At 39.9% G+C, this 27140-nt stretch overlaps 1 protein-coding gene across 6 annotated transcripts in view; it reads left to right on the top strand.

Annotated features, from left to right (window-relative positions):
- Positions 1 to 25492, top strand: part of Fam20b (FAM20B glycosaminoglycan xylosylkinase) — a 39207-nt gene extending 13715 nt beyond the window's left edge. For all 6 annotated transcript variants that reach the window (XM_047520237.1, XM_047520236.1, XM_047520238.1 and 3 more), the window contains 6 exons: positions 4688 to 4774; positions 7848 to 7957; positions 15932 to 16103; positions 20309 to 20500; positions 23369 to 23428; positions 24770 to 25492. In XM_047520237.1, coding sequence (XP_047376193.1) covers positions 4688 to 4774; positions 7848 to 7957; positions 15932 to 16103; positions 20309 to 20500; positions 23369 to 23428; positions 24770 to 25001 — 853 coding nt within the window. In that variant the 3' untranslated portion in view covers positions 25002 to 25492. The remainder of the gene's footprint in view (positions 1 to 4687; positions 4775 to 7847; positions 7958 to 15931; positions 16104 to 20308; positions 20501 to 23368; positions 23429 to 24769) is intronic.
- The last annotated feature ends 1648 nt before the right edge of the window (positions 25493 to 27140 follow it).

The following is a 27140-nucleotide window of genomic DNA, read 5'->3' as shown; positions in this document are numbered from 1 at the left end:
CAAAAATGTGCAACTAAAGATTGTATAACCATGTTAGGGATGCTATAGAGTAGTAGATACCCAGAGTTGTCATGGGTTTTGGGGGACTGACCAAAGCCCCTTTCAGTACTGAAGCATTGATTCTTTTGGTTTTGTTTTGGTTTTCAGCAGTTTTAGATTTATAGATTTTTGGATTCAGAAATGGAAGGGATCAGTGTTTGCCTGGAACCAGAAAGTATTGTGTGAAAGAAGTAGAAATTAGGCAAGTTGAAAAATGCAGTAGACTTTTGGAAAACAGAAAAGTCTGATTGGCTGGTAATGTGGGAAAAGTGTGATTACATGGATAGATCTGATTTCTTTCGAATGCACACCATTTGCCAGGCATTACACCAAGTACTCTTTGTATCTGTTAATGCTTTCAGTTGTTTTTTTATTTATTTCTATCCAGTGCTGAAGATTGAACCCATGGCCTCACACGTGCCAGGCGAGTGCTCTACCACTGAGCCAACACCAGCCCTCAGTTGTTGTTTTAGTCAGTTTTTTCACCACTCTGACCACAAGTTCTGACGAACAATTAGAGGAGGAAAAATATATTTTGGGGTTCACTGTTTCAAAAGTCTTAGTCCATAGACAGCCTATGCCTTTCTTTGGGGCCCAAGGTGAGGCAGAACATCATGGCAGAAGAGTATGGTAGAGGAAAGCACTTTAGGACTTGGCACCAGAAAGCAGAGAGAGAGCACCACTCAACAAGGATAAAATATGTACAAAGGCCTGCCGCCAGGGACCCACCTCGGCCAGTCATACCCTACCTCCCTACAGTTAGCAACCAGTTAATCCCTGCCAGGGGATTAATTCACTGATTGGGTTAAGATCCTCATAACCTAATCATTTCATCTCTAAACTTTCTTGAGTTTTGGGGGGGTACCTAATATATAAATCATAACAGTTCTTCTTTCTAGAATAAGAAACAGTCTTGGGCTGGGGAGATAGCTCAGTCGGTAGAGTGCTTGCCTTGCAAGCACAAGGCCCTGGGTTTGATCCCCAGAACCACAAAAAAAAAAAAAAAAAAAAAAAGAAACAGTCTTAGTGACTTGACAAGGTCACCTTGCAATAATCAGTGGTGCTGGATTTGAACCCAGATTTGTCAGAATTGTAAGCAGCTTGTATTCTGCTACACACGTAATTCTCCAAGTTTCTTTCTTTGCTTTCCTGGAAGTGTAATGATGTGGCACACCCATCATCAAAAATTGCTAATCTAGTTCTGAAGTATGGTCCTAGACCTCTCAGATTATAGCTTAAAAGATTAGCAGCATGAGCAAAGTGATAGAAAGAAGGCAAACTACAAATAAAAATTAAATTTATCTTAGAAAAGTTAAGTTATGGAGCATTTTGCATTTAAAGAAAAGGAGGTCCTCTCCACACCTACTGCTTGTACACTAGAGAATTAAGGGTAAGTTGGAATGTTTTAGAAGACGGGTGTTCCTGATAATGTGCAGTGTGAACAGGGCTCATGTTCAGACAAGGTATAAATAGAGGAGAGAGAGACCAAACTGAATAATAGAGGAGGTGGCAATAGAAAAATGCATAAACCCTTGTCACTACTTGCTTCATCTCATATCTTACTGTGCCTGCAACTTTCCCAATATCTTCTTTTCCAGATCACCCTGAAAATCCTTCCCTAAAATACTTAACATTATCACTATGCTCCTTAGCTTTAAAACATCCAGGGACTTCCCTTTATCCAGTGGATAAAGCCCAGCTTCCAGCCCTAGTGATCAAGAGCCCCACAGTCTTGTTCTCCTCTCCATGCTCAGCCTTATCTCCCTTTAGTTACTGTTCTTATCAAACTGGGTGCCTACTCCCCCCTACCACCCACTGGGCAGCCCGAGCCTGCCCCCTTGCCCACACAGCTCATGCATGGCCCCTGGAAGAAGGTGTGAATTCAGTCACTGCACACACTGACCAGTGTTTCTTTATGCCAGGCACAATTGCAGCTTGGGGAAGGTGGGTGGTAGGGTTTCCATACTTGTAAGATTGACTCCGTCCCTAAACACCCAGCCAAATGTTCTGACCCCCAGGGCCTCACAAGCTATTTAGTCCCGCTGTAAGTACAAATTGATGTCCTTGGTCAGACTCTGATGTCCTTCACTAGAAGGATAGGAGTGATTTATTGGCAGTTACTGTATGAATTTTGCTGTTCTGTCAATGACATAAGATGGATCACTCTGCAGAGAGGAGGGTCTGAATCTGCCAAGTTGAGACAAACACCTTTCTTTAGAACCACTGTGGTTTTAGCATTTTTCAAGCCGGATTGTCCATGTCTTACTCTCAGATATGTGTAGGTAGTTGACATACATAGGAATACAGTGACACTTCTGTACACATTTTCCCTTACACTACCAAAGTAATTTTTTTTTTCAAGGTAGCTGTATCCATTCTGGAAGTAAATTGATTTTACAGGTGAGAAAAATGAGATCCAGAGTTATTTCACACAGCCAGAACATGAACCAAAGATTCAGATGCCTGACTGCAATGTAGTTCTTTCATTTTGATTCTTATTTCTTTCCCTTTCCTTCCCTCCCTCCCTCTCCAGCCCTGGACTCCCTAGGATTTTACATTTCTCCCCAGCAGCCTTTAGAGGTATTGGGAAGCGCTCTAATGCTTCACTGACTGGAATGTGGTGCACATCCCCACATAGCTTCCTGGGACCCCACTGAAGCCCTGATAAATAAAGTATTCGAGGACTGTCCCCTAGCTTTATGGATAGCTTACACCTGTAGTAGAGAGAAAAGTACTGTAGTGATATTTTAAAATGGACAGTTAATTTAGAGGCAGCCAGTGTAAACCTAGAAACCTAAATGATCGTTTGTGGGGAGCAAAAACTACATGGCCTGGGGAGGATGCTACATCGTGTACAACCATAGAATGAAATGATTTACCCCATTTGTGTTCAATGACTCAAAATGCAGTCTGTAAAAAATCTAGAAATGAATAGATAATTTAAAAAAAAAAAAAAAAGAAAGAAGAAATGTGCCTGTGTGCAGTGTTGCACGCCTGTAATCCCAGCAGCTCAGGAGGCTGAGGCAAGAGGATCGCCAATTCAAAGCCAACCTCAGCAAAAGCGAGACACTAAGCAACTTAGTGAGACCCTTAAATAAAATACAGAGTAGGGCTGGGGATGTGGCTCAGTGGTCAAGTGCCCCTGAGTTCAATCCTGGATTACCCCCCCCCCCAAAAAAAAAAGGAAGGTGGAGGTGATGCTATTTTCTAACATGAATGCTTCATTACTTTGCCTTGAGAACAAGTTTTGAGATGCAATTTCACTTTGTATCCTAAGGTCATTTAAGTTGGAGGCCACTGCCTTATAGTACCATTTTCCACCTCCTGGTAGTGGTTTCAGCATTGGAAATCTGACTGTCAGTAGTGGAACTGCTTTCCTCCACTTCAGACTCTATTTCTATTTCACAGTTCCCTTGTAAAATCAAGTAGGTCCCCTTTTGATTCAGGAATTCAGGTGAGCAGTAGAGGTCATAGGGAAATTAAATATTTTTTTCTTCCCTAAAACAGTTTTAAATTCTTTCTGGCTGGGGTTGTGGCTCAGGGAGAGCACTTGCCTAGCACTTGAGAAGCATTGGGTTCAATCCTCAGCACCACATTAAAAAAAATAATAATAAAGTAAAATAAAGGTATTGTGTCCCTGTATAACTAAAGATTCATATTTAAATTCTGTCTTTTAAAATGATTAGTAGGAAGCAACATGCTGGTTTTCTTATCCTTTGTTTATGTCATGTAGATGATATAAAATCTTCACAGTGTGGTTAGGATGAAAGAGACCTTTGAAATAACCTCCTGGGCTGGGTTTGTGGCTCAGTGGTAGAGAGCTTGTCTAGCACACGTGAGGCACTGGTTTGATCCTCAGCACCATATAAAAATAAATAAAATAAAGGTATTGTGTTCATCTACAACTAAATAAATGTATTATTAAAAAAAGAAAGAAATGACCTTCTGCTCTAGCCCTACTGTTGTAAATAAGGAATCTGAGACCCAGAACACAGAGGGTTGTGCTCCAGGTTACCCATTCAAGTAACAAAGAGCCACTTCAGCCATCACTGACTGGCCAGAATTCTTTCCACTCCATCATCACAAACTCAGAGAGAGAGCAAAAATGGTTATTCAAGCAGCTTTCTTCAGAATTACTTTTGCCTTCTCACTATCAAAAACTGAGGCATGTCAGTTAAATATTTCCTTCCAATATTTAAACTTCTTTTATAAGCCTTACCCCAGCTATTCTAATAAGTCAGTTTTTCTTTATTTCTTCAGTTCACTATTTAGTAGACATTTATTAAGCACCAACTCTAGTTTTAACATTGTTCTGGCAATACAAAGATGGTTCTTCCCTTCCAGTAAAGTGCTACGTAGCTATACTTTAACTGCGTTTAAAGCCCATTAGAGGAGTAACAATCACCTCTTCCATGTTTCAACCTTTGAATGGTTGCTGGGGCAGATAGGGAATTCTGGTTTCCTTCTTTATCTAATCTTTCTGCTGTCTACTGGCAATTTGTGCTAACCCTGAATTGTTCTTGAGGTTGACAGAGGAGGTGTCAAAGGAGAGAATCAGGCTTGCTAGCAGGTATTCTACCCCTTGTGCTGTCCCCTCTGGTACTGGTATAATTTATGTCAGTGCTTGTGCTTCCCATTCCCTCTGCAGGTATAGCCGAGACTATGTGGTGGAAGGGGAGCCATATGCTGGTTATGACAGACACAATGCAGAGGTAGCGGCCTTTCATTTGGACAGGTATGTGTAAACCCAATAGGTTGTGTTCACTTATTTCCTTTTCAAAATCTCTCTTAAAGAGAACTTGTGAACTTCTTCTAAAGTGTGACACTGTAATTACTTGGATTTGTTACCCATTTTAGATAACTGCTTGACTAATTCCATTAGGTTTGTGTGAGTCCCTCATATGGGTGACACCAGGAACACCAGAGTGAATTTTAACTCCAGATTTTTACTTCCTTTTACTTCATGTCATCCCTGGCAGTCCTTTTGTTGTTATCACGAATAATGATCTTGATAAATAAAATGGCAGGATGAAAACCAAAGTTTTGAATTCAGATCTCTGAATTATATCAATCATTAATTGGACCTTACCAGGTCCCTGTATTTTGTTTTGTTTGACTCATCCCTACATACTGGCAACATATAGCCTGAAATATAGTCTCTTGTATTTTAAAATTTTTTTATATATGTGTGTGTGTAAGTATATGTATGTATTTATGTGTGTGTGTATGTATATATGTGTGTGTATATATGTATATATATATATATATATATATGAAAAAACATATGCACAGCTTCAAAAACCTGAATAATTCCCAAAGAAAAATAAATGTGAATTCTATAATTAGGAAAATTAATAGATTTTTCTCAGTAGGTTGCTAGTCAGGAACCTGTTAGCTGAGGTGTCTAGTATCCTAGTTAACTCTTCTCACCAGTTCTTTCAGTAAGGCATATTGTCTAACTTTAAATGAAGTCTTTCACAATGTTTGTTTTAAAAATGAATCTATAAAAAACCCATAAAGAAATAAGGGTGAATTTTTTTTTCCCTGGATTAGGAAGGATTTTTTTTATATGTTTATGCAGATCTATGTATACCCTAAAACTATATGTGTCAAGAACACAAGAAGTTAACTGAATAGGAATCATCAACTGCTAATAATATGAGAGTTCTTCCGTACTAGAAATCTTTTAAAAACCAGTTGAAGCCATGAGTTACTATTTTTACCTGATGAAAATGGCAAAGGAAAATAAAAAGGAAAATACTTAAAAAGGAAAATACTTTATTGGAAGGAGTACATATGCCCCTTATAGAATTCTTAATTTCAGTCTTTGTGTTAAGAACTCGGGCATTTTGTATCAAAATCTTAAATATTCTTACCCTTTGAACAAATAACTACCTTCTTATGCATATATCTAAGACATTTCTAGGAAAGTACCCTAGAGAAATAATAAAAAATTTAAAGATATGTGTACAGTTATTTTAGCTATAGTATATTATAGTAGTGAAAAACTGGTAACAACCTAAATACCTACCGATATGGAAAAACTCAAATAAATGTTTATAATACTATGAATTTTGGCTACATTTTTTAAGACCTAGTGGTAGAGAGTTGGCTAAATCTTATTCCTCACTTTATGACACACTAGAATCAAGCTGTCCAAGACTTTGTTTATTTGCCTATTTTCTTCTTTCCCACCTCTTTAATTGTTTCCCATTTGTTAGACACCAGCAGGTCATGAAGAACATCATTTCCCTGTTTTCAGAATGATATTTGTATTACCCAGTATAGAAATTTTTGTTAATTTAATATAATAAAGAGGTATCTCATTATTCTTCTATTTTTTATTTTACCAGCTTCTGGCAAGGTTTATCTTTTCACAGAGTGAAAGTAGAGTGAGATACACTTTGTACAGAAATAGTTACTTTTGATAATAACTGAACATAATATTGTAGCTTATGACTTGTGCTTTGGGGGTCTTGTATATGAAAGTTCTTTACTTCCACAAAGCCAGATGTTCTCTGGACAACCTCCCCCGCCCCATCTCCTTTGTTAACTGCTACCTAACCAGCCCCAAGTACTGCTGTGATATTGCCCTTTAGCACTAAACTGCCTGCTCTCCTGGGCCAGCAGTGGTCAGTGGAGAGAAAGAATGTTTCCCACCCTTTTTTTTTCTGTTCAGGCTCCTGACACTTCTCTTTTGGGTTTGCTATTTATCTGTTTAACTCAGATTTAGATACCTTCTTGTGCCTTAAGGGTTTTTGTGTTACTTTGCAGACCTGTTTGCTTTTGTGGCTTTTCTAAGATTAGGCTTATGGCAGAATCAGCAGCCTAAAGAGAGGATTATTTATTACATAACCACTTTTAAAGTCTTTCTAAAGATATGGGGAAGGTTCATGATGCCAGTTTAAGTAAAAAATGGAATACAAAGCTGTACACAGTATAAGCTCAGTGGTGTGCACATATACATAAGTAGCTGTTTATACATACATGTAAAATTGCACAGTGTGAGCTCCATGGTATGTGCATATGTAAGTCAATATATTTCACACGCATGTAAAACAGTACACAGTATGAGCTCAGTGGTGTGTGCATATGTGTGAGTATGTGTTTATACATGCATGGAAAGGAAAATTCTTACGTGACAAAATGTCAGTAGTTATTTCTGGGTTGTACAATTATGGATGATCTTTATTTTCTTCATTATCAATTTTCTGGGTGTTCCAAATTCTGTCCCTCTAACTTTTCTTCAGGGAGTGTGTGTTTTTTAGCCAGGAAGTTTAATTTATTTGAAAAAATAATAATGACTGGTTGTTTTCAGTCATAAAGTAGTGCTTTTAGACCATTGATGACAGAGACCTACAGATGTTCTTTATTTGAGTTGTCTTGTGTTTGTCCTTTTAGATCTGTTGCATAGTTTTATTAGTGTGCTTTTTTACCCAACATTTTGAACCCACAAACAAGTTTAGGTCTAGTTTTTTTTTAATGCTTTGTTAAAATTTATTTTAAATTTTTATTATGAAAGATTTCTAAAGTAGAGAGAATAGCATAATGAACTGATATACTCATTCCTTAGATTTAACAACTGTTCACATTTTGGCCAGCTAGCCTAATCATTTTTACTGAATTGGAAAATAGATTACATAGATCTTAAAATTAAATTCCTAAATACATGTGCCTCTAAAAAACAAGATTTACCTGCCTACCTGAATTCCTTTATACATCTAACATGAGTAACCATAGTTTTGAGACATTTACTTAAATATATCCTTAAAGATTTTTCTCTTCTCTTCTTCAACCTTCCAAATCAGGATTCTGGGTTTCCGCCGAGCCCCCTTGGTGGTTGGCAGATTTGTTAATCTGCGGACAGAGATCAAGCCTGTTGCTACGGAACAGCTGTTGAGCACCTTCTTAGCTGTAGGTAAGAAGATTATAGAGGACATTTAGATAGGGCAACAGTTAATAAGTTAAATGGGGCATCATCAAACAAGCAGGTTCATGTTTCTTAGGACTTGAAGAACTCAAGGAAATGCAAAAACAAATAAGCAGAGCCAGGCACTGTGGCACATGCCTATAATCCCAGCAACACAGGAGATTGAGGCAAGGGGACCACAAGTTCAGGGCCAGCCTCAGCTATTTAGCAAGACCCTCAGCGACCTAGTGAAACCTCTCTCAAAATAAAAAGGGCTGCGAATATGGCTCAATGGTAAAATGCCCCTGGGTTAAATCCCCAGTACCAAACAAACAGACAAACTGCCTGGTCTTAGGTTGGTGGGGGAAACAGATTTAAAGGTAGATGGAAATTAAATTTTGCCCAGTGCACACCTTCTTGCCTCTGAAGTAAGAAGTAAGGTTATTTACTGATAGTGAAAATAGTAATAGCTTTATTTCTTATGCTTGGTTTTACAGCTAAGACTCAAATTCAAAATTTTGCCAAATTAGTTACTATTTACATATCATTGGCTCACTTATTTTTTCATGTACAAGTGTTTTCTTGGGAACTGTTGAAGAAACTTCAAGGTCACTCTGAAAGAGGATCAAAAATTCCCTTGTAGGGTTGCGTTTGGGCCTGGAACATCACCACCATCTCTTCCTACTCTGCAAGGGTCAGCTTAACTCATTGTGCATGGAGCTAGCTGTGCCTCTGGTTTCCATTATCTCACTCTGAAATGAGGAATCTGAGCTAAAATTCTCACTTCCAGTCCCTTTGTGGGCATGAAGAGAATGGGGAAAATTCAGAGGTGCTATGGTTTCTTGTTCAGCCTCTTCATAATGACTCTTCTTCAGCGATACGGTTTTCTGCTTTAATGCCATGAATGTTGAGACAGACATTGCAAGTGAACTTCCCCTTGCTTTTTGCTAGAATGAATGGATTTACATATAAAATGAGGTAAAACTGAATATTTAAAGAACTTGTGAGTCAAAATTCAGAATTTAAATTTATAAGACTCAGGCTGGGGAGATAGCTCAGTCGGTAGAGTGCTTGCCCTGCAAGCACAAGACCCTGGGTTCAATCCCCAGCACCACAATAAAAAAAAAAAATGAATTTATAAGACTCAGGCTATGCATTTCTACAGACAGCCAAAAGCATACAGTATCACTGACTTGTTTCAGATATTTTCTAATTACCTTTGGTGGTTCAATTTTATGCTAGACAAACATGAATTCCTGGTGGGTGCTAGGATATAGGGGACAAGGAAAAACCAAGGTGCTGCTCTTCAGAGACTCATAGAAGATCAATTCTATATTGTATGAAATATGGAGAGGTAAGATGCCAGAAAAAAACTTGTAGAGAAAGTTATTAACACTTGATCCAAGTGTTGAAGAATCAGTATGCGTTCCCCAAGCAACAATGAAGAGAAGGCATTGGGCAAAGTGATAGGTTGGAATAATGGAAACAAGGACACACATACATGATGCTAATGCAGGATCGATGGGTGCATTTGGAGAGTGGTGAGCTTCTGGACACCCTCCAGCATGGGCAGGTAGAGGGACTAGACTGAGGGTATAGTTTCTAACAATAGGCTCACTCTAGCACAATCTTCTTGTCCTGTTTTTCAAGACTTTTTTTTTTTTTTTTTTTTTTTAGAACAGTCTTAGATTCACAGTGAAATTGGGAGGAAGATACAGAGATTTCTTAAATATCCCCTGTCCCCTGCATCAGAGGTTCCCCCATTATCAACATCCCACATCAAAGTGGTATAATTTTTAAAGTTGATTGGCATATGTTCGTCACCCAGAGTTCATATTTTATATTAGGGTTCAGTCTTAGTGTTGTACATTTTGATTTTATACAAATATATAATTGCATGTGTCTAACATTTAGTATCATGCACTATTTTTACTGCTGTAAAAATCCTTACACTCCCCCTCCACTCATTCCTTTGTAACCACTAGTCTTTTTATTGTCATAATTTTGCCTTTTCCCAAATGTTTTCCAGTTATGTCCATGCTGCCACAAATGACAGAATTTAATTCTTTTTTATGGCTAAATGGTAGTCCTTTGGTACATGTACCACATTTTTCTTTATCTGTTCATCCATCTCTAGGCACCTGGGTTGACTGTCAGATGGAAGTGCAGAATGCACTTGGGGCTGTTGGGGTATATTCATATGCATTAAGAGACAGGGATAGGATAGAAGGATTTGAGATAAGAAGTGGAATGGAAAGAATTTGGTGAACAATGTGGCCAGGAATGGCAGTTAAGCAAGAAGACAAAATTAAGAATGACTGTTAGGATTTTGGACTGGATGACTTAGTGAATAATGAAGCTGTTAATTATCTGATCAATATACTGAAAGGAGACAAAACAGAGGAAAAGTGCATTTAATTTTGAATTTATTTCATTTTTAAACATTTTTTTTTTTAGCTGTCAATGGAACTTTATTTTTCTTATTTATATGTGGTATTGAGAATCAAACCCAGTGCATGGCACATGCTAAGGCAAGCGCTCTACCACTGAGCCAATTTTGGATATTCTGTGTCCTTAACAGGAACATCCAGGAGTACATGTTGACTGGTCATTCAGGAGAAAGTCTGGGCTGAGGTTAGTTTCCATTATCAAAGTTGGTAGTTCACCCAAAGAAAGCATGGAAATTGAGGTGATCAGAAAACCAGTTTCAAAAGTTTAGCATGTCCAGGATGTAGTTTAAAGGCTTGGAGCCTCAGGCTCATGAAGTCAGGAAAGGTAAGTGGAGCCACATTCCTACCATCAATAAATAATAAATAGCTGGCATTGATTGGTCTCTGACAGTGTCAGGCCCATGCTGTGCTCTGCAGTCTGACAGTGGGGGAACTGCTGTCTCCATTTTACAAAGGATGTTCAGAGAATTGAAATTATACACCCAGAGTTTTGCACCCTCCTGACTGAACTAGTTTTTATTTTATGGACTGGGGATGTTGCTCAGTGGTAGAGTACTTGCCTAGCATGAGAGCCTGGATTGATCCCAGCACCCAGAAAAATAAGGTTGTTGTTATTGATATTTTTAACTCCAGAAACCTGACCCAGACCCTGAACTCTTAAACCAATATGCCACCTCCCAGCTGGGTTTCTTACTTGCCAAATTCAAGGGTTTGGACTTTATCCTATAGGCAACAAGTCTCCACATCTAGCAGTATGTTTTTATTTTTTGAGACAGGGTCTCACTGTGTTGCCCAGGCTGGCCTTTAATTCCTGGGCCCAAGTGATCCTCCTGCCTCAAGCCTCCTGAGTAGCTGGGGTGATAGGTATGCACCATTGAGCCAGGCTTCTAAGCAGTATTTTATTTGTTTGTTTGTTTTAATTTTTTGAATAAGCAATGCATTCAAACAATTTGAATATTTTTCAAGTTTTAAAAGGGCTGCAGTTCAGATTTTCCTTATATTCATCCAGTTTTTTCTTCCTCCCAATGGTAACTTCTATTAGTCATTTCTGTATCTTTTTTGTATAAAATATGGATGTTTATTTATGATTAACTGTCATTTTATAATACAACATGGCACACGTACTTTTTCATCTTATTCTTTTTACTTAATATATTGTAAAAATCTTTTCATGTTATGTGCAAAAAGCGTCTTAATTCTTCTGTTGGTTCACCAGCTGCAAAGTGTTCCATTTTATAGATCTATCACAATTTATTTAACTAGTCTTTTAATGGGCTTACATGTTATTCCAGTCTTTTCTATTATTTTAAGAGCTTCCTAGCAGTTATTTTTCCTATGGCATTTAGAATTATCATGTCTGGTTACACTCTGAAAGATTTACTGTTATTTCTGATCCAATTAAATTTATAAATTTATGTTATTTTTAAAATTATAAGCATTCTAAATGTGATACCTTTCAAGCAAATCAAATCTTTATCTGAAAAGGTTTTTAAGGTAAAGGAAAGTGATATAATCAGCTTTGCAAATGGACATGTAGTTGATTCATTTCTGTTTACTATGTATGTACTCTGCTGGAAGTTAGAAATACAAATAACTGTGAATGTTGTTTGTCTCTTAAAGGATACACAAACCATTATTAAAAGAATAAGTGTGATTTTTAAGGCATAGGAGGTTGGTATATTTGATGGTTGTTTTTCATGGAGGTTGAGGGTAGGCAGAGGAAATGTTAACTTTAAACTTTCTATTTCGAATCAATTTTAGGTTTACATAAAAGTTGTAGAAATAATTTAGAGTCATCCAGATCCCTCACTTATCATTTCTGAACCACTTAAGAATAGGTTGCAGACATGAATGCCCATTACTCCATTGAATGCTTCCTAAAACTTAATTCCATACCACCAAGACACGCTCCAGCACAACCACATTCAGCCTTCAAAGCCAAGAGATTAACACTAACACAATATCACCATGCAATCCGTGAACTCTATTCAGATTTTGCCAGTTGTCTCTGGAATGTCCTGTATAAATCTAGAATTCATTTTGGGATCACATGTTATATTCAGTTACTTCTTTTTAGCAACTCCATCAGTCTAAACAATTCCTTACTCCTCAGTTTTCATGAACTTGACAAAGTGTCTCTTGGTTTGGGTTTATCTAATATTTACTCTTGATTTTAAAATTTTGGCAGGAATACCAGAGAGATGTATGTGTACTGTGGTACATGATGTAGATTTCTTGATAAGTTCCATTTCTGGTGATGTTAATTTTTCATCGTTTGTTCAATACAATGAGTTTTGAGATGCACTGTTTCTCCAGTATTAAGCTAATAAGTATTTTATATTTACTAGTGAGTACTTAGTACTTAGAACTGTGTAAATATCCCTTTCCTTATCAAATGTTCACCCGCCAGTTTTAGCATTTATTGAATCAGTTATTATGATAGTTGCCAAATGGTGATTTTCTAATTCTTGTCTTGCTTCTCAACTTATTTGTTGTCATACTGTTGTAGGGTAGACCTTTGCAAACCACCCATCCCCAATTTATTTAGTCATGTTGCTATGAATTTACAGATTTGATTTACTCAGCTATGATTTATTACTATTTTTATTTTGATGTTCAGACTGTCCAGGTTTGTCCAGAGGGAGCCCCTACAAACTAGCACCTTTGTGCTTTTGGAAAAATTTAATCATTCACTGAGCACTTCTTACAGCTGGCATGTTGTTGTGGCCCAGGCTCATCTTGTACTTTCCTTGCTCCAGCTTTGGAGTCAGCTGTTTCTTCAAGGAGCCCTTCTAATATAGAATAGTCTTCAGAAACTAATACGTGGTTGTGCTTATTACTACCTGGGTATCATTGTTTTTTGGTTTTCTTGAACTACAGACATAGAAATGTATGTATGCGTGTACACACAGAGATACATGTATATATGCACACACATACACAACTCTGTGTTTCTATGTGTGTACTAAAACCATCAGTTGAAACCAGCAGCTCCAATTCTAATTCACAATGGGGTTTATTCTAGCCATCTCCCTTTCTATGTATTTAACTTCCTTCTCCATCTGTGAGAAATCTGGTTCCCATTGTCCTTGGTCTATTATTTCCTCAACTCCCTACCCTCATCCCGTATTACCAAAACAGCACATGCCCCTCTCTCCCTTCCCTGGGCACACTGGCCTAAACTTCAGCCCTACTGTAGAGGAAAACATTTTCTCTAATCAAAATTCATATATAAAATTAACACCCATAAATCAATTGTGTTCCTAAATATCGTGATGAATCAACTGAAAGAGAAATTAGGAAAACTATCCCATTCATACTAGCCTCAGAGAAAGTTAAATATTTGGGAATCAATCAGGATCTCCTGTGTTCTTGGATAGACAGAATTAATACTGTCAAAATGGCCATACTACCAAAGTGCTACGCAGATTCAATACAATTCCTATTAAGGTTCCGATAACATTCTTCATAGAAATTGAAAAGACAGTCATGAAATTCATTTGGAAAAATAAGCCCGGAATAGACAAAACAATCCTCAGCAAGAAAAGGTAAGCAGGAGGCATCACAATACCAGACCTTAAATTATACTACAGAGCTACAGTGACAGAAACAGCATGTATTGTCACCACAACAGACATGAAAACCAGTAGTACAGAATAGAAGACACAGAAACAAACCCATGTAAATAGTTATCTCATACTAAACAAAGGCACCATAAATGTGTACTGGAGAAGAGATAGCCTCTTCAACAAATGGTGCTGGGAAAACTGGAAATCCGTATGTAATAAATGAAATTAGTCCCCTATCTCTCACCATGCACAAAACTCAAATCAAAGTGGATCAAGGACTTAGGCATTAGATCAGAGACACTGTGTCTACTAGAAGAAAAAGTGGGCCCAAATCTCCATTATGTCAACTTAGGAACCAAGTTCCTCAATAAGACTCCTAAAGCACAAGAAGTAAAATCAAGAATCAATAAATGAGATTTTATCAGACTAAAAATTTAGTTTCTTCACAGCAAAGGAAACAATTAAGAATATGAAGAGAGAGCCTACAGAATGGAAGAAAAATCTTTGCCACCCGCACCTCAGATAGAACATTAATCTCCAGGATATACAAAGGACTGAAAAAAACTTAACACCAAAGAAACAAATAACCCAATCAATAAGTGGGCAAAGAAATTGAACAGATACTTCACAGAGAAAGGAATATGGGTGGTCAACAAATATATGAAAAAATATTCAACATTACTAGCAGTTATAGAAAAGGAAATTAAAACTACACTGAGATTTCATCTCTAGTCAGAATGGCAGTTATCAAGAATACAAGCAACAATAAATGTTGGCAAGGATGTGGGGAAAAAGATACAGTCTGGTATGTGGGGAAAAGATACAGACTGCAAATTGGTGCAATCACTATGGAAAGCAGTATGGAGATTCCTTAGAAAACTTGGAATGGAACCACCATTTAATCCAGTTACCCCACTCCTTGGCGTATACCCAAAGGATTTAAAATCAGCATACTGTCATGATGTGGCAATATCAATGTTCATAGCAGCTCAATTCACAATAACTAAGCTATGGAACCAGCCTAGGTGCCCTTCAACAGATGAATGGGTAAAGAAAATGTGGTACACATACACGATGGAATGTTACTCAGCCATAAAGAAGAATGAACTTACAGAATTTGCTGGTAAATGGAAGGAATTGGAGACTATCATGCCAAGTTAAATAAGCCAACCCAAAAAGGGAAGAATAGAAGGAGAATAGAGGGAAGAATAGAAATTCATTGGATTAGACAAAGGGCAATGAAGGGAAGGGAGGGGGGATAGGAATGGGAAAGACACATAACTTTCCTATGTTCATGTATGAATACATGACTAGTATAACTCCACATCATGAACAACCACAAGAATGGGAAGTTGTATTCCATTTATGTATGATATATCAAGCTACATCCTACTGTTACATATAACTAAAAAGAACAAATTTAAAAAGAATTTTTTTTAATTAGTTCAGGAAGATAATATGATGGTAGTTGACTCCTAGGATTGAGACTAGGTAGAAGGGACAGGAGCAGGGGTAAGAGGGAAGCTTGTTTTTTTTGTTTGTTTGTTTTTTAGGGGTTTTTTGATCCTAGGGATTGAACCCAGCAATGCTTATCACTGAGCTATATTCCCAGTCCTTTCCCAGTCCTACTTATAATTTTACTTGGAGACAGGCTGTCACTAAGTATCTGAGACTGGCCTCAAACTTGTGATCCTCCAATCTCAGTCTCTCAGGTTGCTAGATTACAGGTGTGCACTGCTGCAGTAGGTGGCAGTGCACTTTTTAGTATATACCCTTCTGTACCTTGTAAATTTTTATACCACATGCTTTTATTATCTATTCAAAAAAATGTGTGAAATACAGTTAAGTTCAGGGTCTTTGCTCTCTCAGTGTCTGTTCACTTAGCTAATCTTTTTCCCATTGTTGGGGAGAATTTAGAATCTTGTTTTTTCCTTAAGCGCATATGATTCCTTTCTGTCCTTTAGGAAACAATACTTGTTTCTATGGGAAGTGCTATTACTGCCGAGAAACAGAGCCAGCTTGTGCGGATGGAGACACAATGGAGGGATCTGTCACACTTTGGCTTCCAGATGTGTGGCCTCTACAGAAACACCGACACCCCTGGGGCAGGACTTACCGAGAAGGCAAATTGGCCAGGTAAATCCTCCTTTGAGCCACAACTTAATTCTCCCCTGTGCCTGGCCAGGTGCCAATCCTGAATAGGAGCCAATCATTCTGTCCAAGAGTTTAAAAAAAAAAAAAAAAACAGAACTACCAGGTCAAGGGCAGATAGAGGGATTCTCTTTAATTTTGGCAATGCCAGTGTTTTAGAGACAAGTTTATGTCACTGTGACAAAAACCTGAGATAAATCAACATAAAAAGAGGAAAGATTTATCTTGGTCCTTCTTTTAAAGTTTTTAGGTCATGGTTAGTTGGCCATGTTGCTTTGGTCTTATGGTGTCACAGTACATCATGCCAGAAGTAGATGACAGAGAACACTCACATCAGGGAAGCCCGAAAGCAGAGAGAGGGTGGGGACAGGCTGGGTCCCAGTGGCTCTTCAGGTGCACACCCTCAGTGTTCTGACTTCTAGGCCTACTTCCTAGACGTTATACCACCTCCTAGTAGCTCCACATGTTGTCAACCAAGTCTTCAACACGTGACCTTTGGGGAACATTTAAGATCCAAACCATTACTTTCTGCTGGTGGCCCCGAAAGGCTTGTGTCCATCCCACAGTGAAAAATGCTGTCAGTTCATTTCCAAAAATCCCTGAAGTCTTTAACTGTTTCAGAATTGCTGAAGCCCAAGTTCAAAGTCTCTCTGCGACTCAGTGCAAACTTTTAGCTTTGAATCCCCATAAACATCAAAAAAGCCAAGTAACACACTTCCAAGCTCAGTGGCACAGAGTAAACACTCCCATTCTAAAAGAGAGAAATAGGAAAATAGCAAGGAGGAATCAGAACAAAGTAAGACCAAACTCCAGCAGCACAGACATGAAATTGTTTAGCTCCATGTCTGGCATCTGGGGCCCACAGTGGCATGATGTAGCTTCAGAAGACTTGGGCAGCCCCGCCCTTACAGCTTCGCTGACTGCAGCCTGCACGGCCTCTCATGGGCTGGCTCTGCTCATGGCCTCCATCTTCAGCAGGCTTTCCATATTCCTGGTATCTCTGCCCCTCCTCATTTTTCTGCTAAACTATTTTTCTGCTTACTGTAGTAAAGTACAACAAATACTGTACAGATTGGTGAAAAATCACAAAGGAGCCAACAAACATCCCCCCTCCCTAGGCCCATACAACATTACAAAGGAAACTAGAACATTTTCTTTAAGATTTTAAGCAAATGAGATAATGTGTCATTATCAGATGACTAAAAAAGGCAAAAAATGGCCCTCAAGCAGCAATGGGTCCTTATAGAAGGACCGTAGGCAGAAATATAAACATTTTAATTGGTATAGATCTCCAGATATCTGACAGAACTAGAATCACCAGGAGCTGAGGGTGTAGCATGTGCATGCATGAGACCCAGGTTCAAGCCCCATCTCTACAAATAAACAAATAAAAATAATCTTGGGCTGAGAATATGGCTCAGTGGCACAGTGCTTGCCTAGCATGTGTGAGACCCTGGGTTTGAACCTAGCACCACAAAAATAAAGTTAAAAAAAAAAAAGAACTGGAATCGCCATACTAATGCATAATTTTAGTACCTATTCAGAAAACAATAGAACAGAAGTCCTTAAGAATACTAAGTCACCTTTTCCATGGCTTGCTTTTGTAAGCACACTTTGAAGTAACTTACACAACATAACTACAGTTAAGCCACACTTAATCTTACTTTTTATATAGGTCATAATTATTCATCAGAAGTAAATACTGGAAGAAATCTGAGTCTACAATACAATTATCAAGTGAGAAACATGGAAATTATTTTCTTTTGTGTTTCAAAAAGGGTAAAAGCTGGGTTTTGTTGTGCTGATCTTTCCCCAAATAACCCATACCAGGCACTGAGTCAAGGGGTGGAATCCTGGGCCTCAGGCTTCAAGGACATGCTCCAGAGCAGAGAGTGAGTGAGCACTTGGGCCATATTATATGGAAGGGCTTAGTTTTTTTTTTACTTTTCAGAAGCATTCCAGTATTGTCTCTTCAGCTTTACCTCGTGCTTGACAGTGAAGTATTTAGCAATTTAGTAACCTGTACCTATAACAAAGTGAGTGGAATTCTGCCTCCCATACTGTCCTACAGATGGGCCCACTATGTGAACATGAGCTCAAGGGGTGAGAGCCTGCTACAGACTGAGAGCCAACATTTGACCACAAGTTTTGAGGAAAAAATGTTTTGGGAGGGGGGAATTAAGTAAAATGAAAACAAAGGCAAACCCCAAACCTCATAATTTATTTTACCTAAATAAAGAAATCAATCTGGCCCAATTTAAACTAGTAGATTCATCACTGCAGATACAGTTGTACACTGCACTTGAAGTGCATCAGAGAGAGGAAGATCGTTTTGGTGACTTTCCTTGTCTTCTACAGATCAGCTTGGTTGTCCATTCACCACTCAGTAGCAAAGGCAAGGACAATGGCAGGGTATGAGGAGGGCCTTCTGGAGACCACACCTCCCATCTGCTGCTGGAACACATCAATGGCATCTTCATCCTCCATCTCCAGCTGGGCTAAAGTGTCATTGGTTGCTTATCAGACCTGAATTTAATCAGACTTACTGACAAGTCTTTTCCCAGTAGGCCTTCATCAGCTTGCTCAATAGGAATGTGCCTTTGCTCTTGAACTGAGATGGACACTGAGCATCCTGCCCCACCACTTTCAGGTTGACGCGTCATTCTCCACTGTCAGTCCCTCCTCAGGCTTCTGCAACATGGCTGTGGTGGCACTGGAAGAGGCAGCATGGAGCGTGTGGGTCACAGTCTCAGTCCCACCCTTCTGTTGCTGGTTCTTGGCATCTCTAATTTCCTGGGGTCTCCGTTGAAGCTTCAGTTTCATTCTCATACTTTTATGTATTCACCTCTCAGACTGTCCTTTGAAATCTGACTGGAAGTCTGTGACCCCACAACTCTTAGATTCTGCATGCCTACAAAATCCAAATCACTTATGTGACACCTAGGTCTGCCATGGCTTGAGCAGTAGCCAGACCCACTTGATCCACAGCTGCAGTGGCCTCTAAGAGCCTTGATGGCCGAACACAGAATGTTAGAAAAATAATTCCTTAGACCCTGTGTGAGCAGGGAGCCCCAGGATTCTCTTCTCAAATGAAAGGTTTTTACACTTTTCCATCCTTTTGCACCTGCAATGAATGGAGTCTGGATGATTCCTGAGATGCCCTCAAAGCATCTTTGCTATTCTTCAGGTGCAGAGTACTTGGCTTCTTTTTAATGGCACTAATGTCCCCAGCATCTATACCCTCCTTGGCCTGCACGTTTTTCTGGACAACTACGAAATTTAAAAATCTTTTCTCTGCTTTTTACTACCATTCTCACAGTAAAGTTGACTAAAAGCAGCCTGTATTGCCCTAAATGCTCTGCTATTTTGAAGTTTCCTTTGCTAGATAAACTAGTCTGTCACCTTTAAACCCAGCTTCACACAAAGTCTTAGGGAATGAACAAAATGTGGACAAGTTCTCTGCCAGAGTTTAACATAAATGGCCTCTAGTCCAGTTCCCAATACAGTCCTCATTCCGTCTGAAACCTTGTGAGCACAGCCTTTACTGTCCGTATATCTGCCAAAATTCTAGTCTTGTGAGTTCCTAACAGAATCTCCCATTAATCTCTGCTTCCAGCATTCTAAACTTTCTCTAGCCTGCTTCTCCAAATGTTTCCAAACTCTTACAAACTAATTCCAAAGGTTTCTAAACCATATCGTAAGGTATAGTCACAGCAACAACCCTACTTCTCGGTACCAACTTTCCATGTTAGTCAGCTTTCAATCACTGTGACAGACTACCTAAGATAAACAACTTGCAAAGAGGAGAAATTTATTCTGGCTTTCAGTTTCAGAGGCATGATTGCATGCCATGGTCGCAGTTTTAGAGCGCATGGTTGGTTGGCTCTTAGCTCTCAGGCCAGTGGTGAGGCAGAACACCATGATGGGAGTGAGTTGTAGAGGAAAGCTACTTACCTCATGGTAGCTGGGAAGCAAAGAGAGTGGAAGGAGCTAGAGTCTCAACATCTGCTGTACGGACGGGCACATCCCTGATGCCCTGACTGCCTTCCACCAGGCTCTGCCCCCGATAGTGCCAGAGACTGGTAACCAAGCTTTCAACGCATGGCCCCTGGAGACATTTAAGACCTAAACTGTAACGTCCAGGTACGTTGTCGGCACTCAGTGACTCTTGTGGTGCTGCTTGCCATCAGGTGGGAGTATGATGAGAGCTACTGTGATGCTGTGAAGAAAACGTCCCCGTATGACTCGGGCCCACGCCTCCTGGACATCATTGACACCTCTGTCTTTGATTACCTGATTGGCAATGCTGACCGCCATCACTATGAGAGTTTTCAGGATGATGAGGGCGCTAGTATGCTCATACTTCTTGATAATGCCAAAAGGTAAGGCCTGCAGGACTGTCTTTTGTTCATTTCTGTGTATAAAAGGATATTTTCTAGTGTATTGTGTTAGTCAACTTTCTATCATGTGACAAGCGCCCGAGATTAGTCAGCTTCAGAGGAGGAAAAAATCTGTTTGGCTCATGGTTTCAGAGAGGATTGCTGGCTGTTGCTTTTGGGTCTGTAGTGAGGTGGAGCATTGTGATGGGGAACACTTGGTGCAAAAAGGTGCAGGGGGCAACTGGGAAGCACAGAGACATAGGGAGGGGCTGGCTCCCAGTACCCCCTTCAAGGGCATGCCCCCATGACCCCTCTTCCTCCCACTAGGCCCCACCTCGTGAAGATTTCCCCACTCTCCAATAGTGCCACAGGCCAGTTGGCACTCCTTTAGTATGTGTGCCCTTGCAGGTTACCTAGTCAGCTTCTTATTGCTCTAAGAAATACCTGAGATAATTTAAAGGAGACACGTTTATTTTGGCTCACGGTTTCAGAGGTTTCATTCCCTGGTCACCTGGCTTCATTCCTTCAGAACCTGTGGTGAGGCAGAACATCATGGGGCACATGTGGAACACCTGGGAGGGAGGGAGTGGCAGACAGACACTGGGACCGTCTCCAGTCACCTACTTCCTCCAACTGGGCCCCACCTCCTGAGTTTCCACCACTTCCAATAGGACCGCCCTCTGAACACCAAGCCTTCAGCCTGCGAGCTCTGGGGGGTGTTCCAGGTCCAAATGATAGCTGGTATCCTGGACATGTCCAGAAGACAGTCAACAGGCCGTGTCCTTCCCTGCACCCTCAGGACTTTAAAAAATGGAAATCGTGGTCCTCTGCAGACAACTGGAAGTCAAGGTTCCTAATTTGTTACTACATCATTCTTTTTTTGGTTATGATGTTTACAGAACATCAAATCTGAGAAATGCAGTTCTACTAGAACGTGAAATTTATTTATTATTAAATTTATTCTATCCTAAAGTTTGTGCAACTTAAAAATTTATTTGGTAGGATAGTTTGCTTTTTTGTGGCCAGCTCGGTTCAGGCTTTTTGCTGTCATGAGGGGAAGAATAATTGCATGGCAACAATATGTAAAGAAAGGTTACTTTTGTCTTGAATAAGACAAGTTTATTCATTTTGAATATAGGATGTCCTGTGTTTTTTTAGACCTCAACTATTTGGAGAGCACATTGTATTTTCATTTTGCACTCTGCATTTTCTGTGGTGGCTGGTTCATACCATATTTTTAGGTTTCGTTTAATAAGTACTAAAGGTGCTTCCTTAGAATCCAGAGTTGTCCAGAGTAGGCTACGACTGTTAACACTGGGTGCTGGGAATAAGCTGAGACATGGCTGCTCAGCAGTGTTGGGCAGAATTTGCAAATATGCCGCCTCATATATTGAACAACAGGCACCTCATGCTTTGTGAAAGATGGTAACAGCTACAGAAAGTAAAAGACCCACAGACACGCTGCCTTACCCTGTAACCCATCGCAGCAAAGCAAGGAGTGACCAGTGCTGTATACTTTCCTGAAAATCTTTATGCTTACTTGTAAAAATGATCAGTTTGTGCTCCACATGGTGGCGCACACCTGTAATCCCAGTGACTCAGGAGGCTGAGGCAGGAAGATCGCCAGTTCAAAGCCGGCCACAATATATATGCTTGATTATATCCAAATGATTGCTTAGTCCATTTGAGCTGCTGTAGCAGAATACCTTAGAGTTTTTAATTTATAAGTAGCAGAAATGTATTATTGACTGTTCTGGAGGTTGGTAAGTCCAAGAACAAGGTGCCCCAGATTCAGTGTCTGGTACGGGCCGGATCCTCATAGCTGGTTCCTTCTGTGTGTCCTCATGGGTAGAAGAGGTGAATAAACTCCCCAGGACTTTTATTTTTTTTGGTACCAGGGATTGAACTCGACCACTGAGCTGCATCCCCAGCCCTATTTTGTATCTTATTTAGAGACAGTGTCTCACTGGGTTGCTTAGCACCTTGCTTTTACTGAGGATGACTTTGAACTCTTGATCCTCCTGCCTCAGCTTCCTGAGCCCTGGGATTACAGGCATGTGCCACCACACCTGGCCTCCCCAGGCCTTTTTTATGAGGGCATGGATCTCAGTCATGAGATTCCCATTAATCACAAAGGCCCCACTCTTGCATTGGCGTTAGGTGTCACTGTGTTTAGAGGACAAAACATTTTACCATCACTGCCACTATGCCTTTCATTATCAGAGGACCTGCACTTGTACCAGGCTGTCTCTCCATTGGTTAAGGTGAGCTTCTGGGGGAAGCGTAAAAGGTTGGCACTTTTTCCAGAATCAGCTCTCCTTTCCTAACTCTGAATTACTGCTAATAAATACCATTTTTACATCTGCTCTGAATCAGTGTATTCTGAGCCTCTGGGAGCCATTTTCCAGTTTGAAGCTGTCCAAATACTTACCTGTGGGGAATAGGGTATTGGTGATTTTGGAAAAGGACAAATATTAACTTCTTTTTACCAGTAATGACCATCTACTTGTTTAAGACAACCTAATATGAGCAGCCTTTATGTCTCTTCTCACCCTTTAAAAGCTTTGCAAGTTTAGGGGTTTCACATCCTCCCTTCCGTCTGCGACCTCTGTGCTGTGTTACCATAGTTAAGCTCCAGCACCTTGCAGTGTGTTGAGAAAAAAGGGCCCTTGTAAATGGGTGTATTTGTTGTTAGGGATCCTTGTCTAATTGGTCATACCTGCTTCTTTTTAATTTAAGGGATTTGAGCTACTGGAGCATGAAATTATCTAGCGTCACATTTGGGTTTCTTATGGAATTTGCTGACGCTTTGATACTAAGAAGGGATCTGGTTGTTCTACCTAATTCGCTTAGTTTTACTTTGATTTTCAGCTTTGGGAACCCCTCGCTGGATGAGAGAAGCATCCTTGCCCCTCTCTATCAGTGCTGCATGTAAGTTACGCACAGCACACTGTGCCTGCATTGCCTTCCCTTCCAGCCTTACGGAATAGTGCATCCATTTTCTTGGCCTTAAAACTTCCTGGTTACCTGAGCAGTGATTTTCATACTTTTCTAGTTCAGAACCCCAGAAGATCCTGAGATGAGGTCAGGGAAAGGCGGAGGGGAAGCTCTGACGCTCTGGGCATTTGAAGTACATTTCTGAGGAAGCAAGCTGGCAGCATCGGAGCTTGACAGGCCCTTCTGCCTTTAGTGCGGAGATCGATTTCCTTGCTTTCTAAGTAGTTGCAGGGCAGGCCACCTCTGTCAGTCAGGCTGCCCACCTAGTAAATTCCACTTTACGCAGAGGGTAGCAAGAACTTTCCTTCTGAGATAAATAAAAGATCCTCTTTAGTTGGTGGCTTAGTCTGTTGTGTGCTTCTATTAACAGAATACCACAGACTGGGTCATTTATAATGAACAGAAATTGATTGGCTCATGTTCTGGAAGCTGAGCAGTCCAGTGTCACAGCACTGGCATCTGGCAAGGGCCTTCTTGCTGTGTCTTCACATGGTGAAGGCAGAAAGGCCAAGAGAGGAGAGAGCCACCTTTCAGAGCATCGTAAGAGAGCTCTGCCCTCACAGCCTGATCACCTCTTAAAGGTCTCACCTCCTAATACCGTAACCGTGACAGTTCAGCTTTCAACAGGAGTTTCAGAAGGGATAAACATTCAAACCATAGTAGTTGGTGAAATAATTAAGGAAAATATAGGTATCCTTAAGATAAATTTTTTTCTATTTAAATTATGAATGGTGAAACTTAAAAAATTCAAAAACAAAGGAAATTAAAAAGATCAGTGAACACTTAAAGATAATTCTCTTAACACTGTAATGTGCTTCTAAGCATGTGGTCTAATCATTCTAATAACACACATATTTTACTTCCCCACAGACTTGGAGTAACTTTTTCTCCCCACCCAGCATATAGACATTTTCCCATGCCATGAAATTTTCAAAGCTGACTTGTATTTCTTTGAATGGATAAGCTGTAATTGAACTATTTCCCAGTTGTTGGACATTCAGATTGGTTCACATTTTCCTGTTACAGATAGCACTGCAGTAAACGTGTAAATTCTTGTGTATATATATATATATATGATTACCCAGAAAAAAGTATCACAACCTGGTAATGTGGCTTACTCCTAATTAGATGTTATTCTGAAACAGAAGTTTTTTTTGTTGCTTTTAGTTAAAATATTTTACATTTTTTTTCTTTTATTTTTGTCTGCCAAGCAAGCTAACTCCGTGTGACAATGAGAGGTTTTTATGTAATTTGTCTTGAAACTTTTTCTTCCAGCATTAGGGTTTCTACCTGGAACAGACTGAACTACCTAAAGAATGGAGTACTAAAGTCTGCCTTAAAATCTGCCATGGCCCATGATCCTATCTCCCCCGTGCTCTCCGATCCTCACCTAGATGCTGTGGACCAGCGGCTCCTGAGTGTCCTGGCCACCGTGAAGCAGTGCACTGACCAGTTTGGGATGGACACTGTGCTGGTAGAAGACAGGATGCCTCTCTCCCACTTGTAACTCTCACACAAAATAAGTGAAACTTATTTTTACAAAGATAGAGAAACAGCACAATCAATTCCAAATGGTATGAGATGGCTTAGAAGTGGCCAGCAGCAAGTTGTGGTGGTGGAGGACAGGGTGGCCTTGGGTGTCTTTGTTTTTTCCTGTAATGGAAACTAAAGCAAAGACCACAAGTGTCAGAGCACGGGATGTTCCTTCACAAACACTTACGGCCTCCTCGCAGTTGCCCATTTCTAGTGGTGGTCATCAGCGTCGGTCAGTCTATATTCCTATACCAAAGGACACACTGGTGTGACATTTAGATAAGTGAATGCTGGAATTGGTTCCAGAGTGTGTGTTTTGAGGTGAACCTTGCGGTCCTTTCTCCACACCTGTGAATTTTGTGGAAACACTTTACAATCTCTTGTCTTTTTTACCAAGACTAGTCTAATTTGAAAGCTTACTGCCTCCTACGGAGTGGCGGCAAATAAAACTTTGTGTTCTGTTGAGCCAAAATAGCATTCTCTGTTGGAGGGGATATGTTTTTAAGATAAAATTGAAGGGAAGGGCAAAATCAGAAAGAAGTTCAGGTTTTTGAGCAACTGGATAGTATTGTGTTTTGTTTGTTTTAAATTTTGTTCTAATTAGTTATACGGTAGTATGGTTTTGATGATCTTAATGGAGGGAAGAAAAAAGACACTTGGTAAAAGCAGAATCCAGGAGATGACCGGTTTCCCTGTATTTAGGTTCTTGGGTATCTGAAAAGCAAACGTGACTTTTACGTGGGTAAAATCTACATTCCCATAATTGTGTCCAAATCAACCAAAAAATTGTCTCTAGAGAAAATTCTTTTTTTTTTTTTTTTTTTTTTTTTTTTTTTTTTTTTTTTTTTGCGGCACTGGGGATCGAACCCAGGGCTTTGTGTTTGCGAGACAAGCACTCTACCGACTGAGCTATCTCCCCAGCCCGAGAAAATTCTTTTACAACTCAAACATGAATTTTTTTCCTCCTCTTTTGCCTAAAGCAGCTGGCAGATTCTTTCCAAATTAACAAAGCAAACTGAAATAACCCCTTGAATAAGTGAGACTGCCTGTGATCTCTGTCATCCTCATTTCTCTCTTGAAATAAATTTCCACCACTGCCTTTAAGGCATTTGGTCATTGAAATTGGTGTTTTTGTGAGAAAAGGCAACTCTTCTACAGGGGACAGTGTATACCCTGCTGGTGGCTGGACTGAGCTGTGACTTGGAAGACTAGAATCAAAAGATTTTAAGCCTTCTGGGCCTTGAAATTAAGGAGTTGACAAAAAGAGCCTGAAGATTTTGGTTTACATCAAATCCTGATTTCATTGCTTAGTCTCATTTGATTTTTGACCCCATGATGAATAGTATTCTGTCTCCTCTCAGCACTCTCAAATTCAGGCTGTTGAAATACAGGTTCTGGTGTGTACACAGCTACAGAAAAGTCATAGCGCAGAGCAGGGCAGGCCTGGGAGACCCGCTGCCTGCGCCCTGCTTCATCTTCTCCAGGTGCCGTTGCAGTTTGGTACTTCTTTCAAGCACAGGCTAATATTTAAACAGTGGTTGAACAAACTTCATGACAGTCACTGGAGACCCGTTTGGGGCAATTACCCTTTCAAAAATGGCTTTCAAACTTATGCCCATTTTCTCACATTGAAAGATAACTGGGTACCTGTAACTACTTTAAAACGACGTGAAATTAGGAAACTTTCATACTTTTTATATACATCTTGAGGTGGTTATAAGAATAGACCAAGTTTTTAAAAGGATATTGATTTAAGAGGACAGATGTTAACACACAACGCTGAAATAGTGTTGACAAGGAGGCATGGATTCCAGTTGTTGGACCACTTGCTATGTGTGTCCAGGAACTTCACAGTCCAGCTTGAGAATACCTTGGTTGGTGCTTAACCTAATGCTTCTAGGAGCCAGTAGAAAGGACGCCAGTCTGCTCTGCTCTGCTTGTGAGTGTTCATGGAACTAAATTTTGGATTAGTGTTCTTTTCAAATACCTGCTGCCTTTGGTGTGTGACAAGGAGATGAGTAAGAACTGTTCTCAGAACGGGAACTTTATTCAAACATCAAAGGCAGAAGATTCTGCTAAGGGAAAAAACAGGAGGGAGAGCTGTTTTGACAAA

Source organism: Sciurus carolinensis, chromosome 12 (genome assembly GCF_902686445.1).
Source record: "Sciurus carolinensis chromosome 12, mSciCar1.2, whole genome shotgun sequence".
NCBI classification, from domain to species: Eukaryota; Metazoa; Chordata; class Mammalia; order Rodentia; family Sciuridae; genus Sciurus; species Sciurus carolinensis.
Note: the sequence above shows the minus strand (reverse complement) of the source record. Positions and strands in the feature narration are given on the sequence as shown.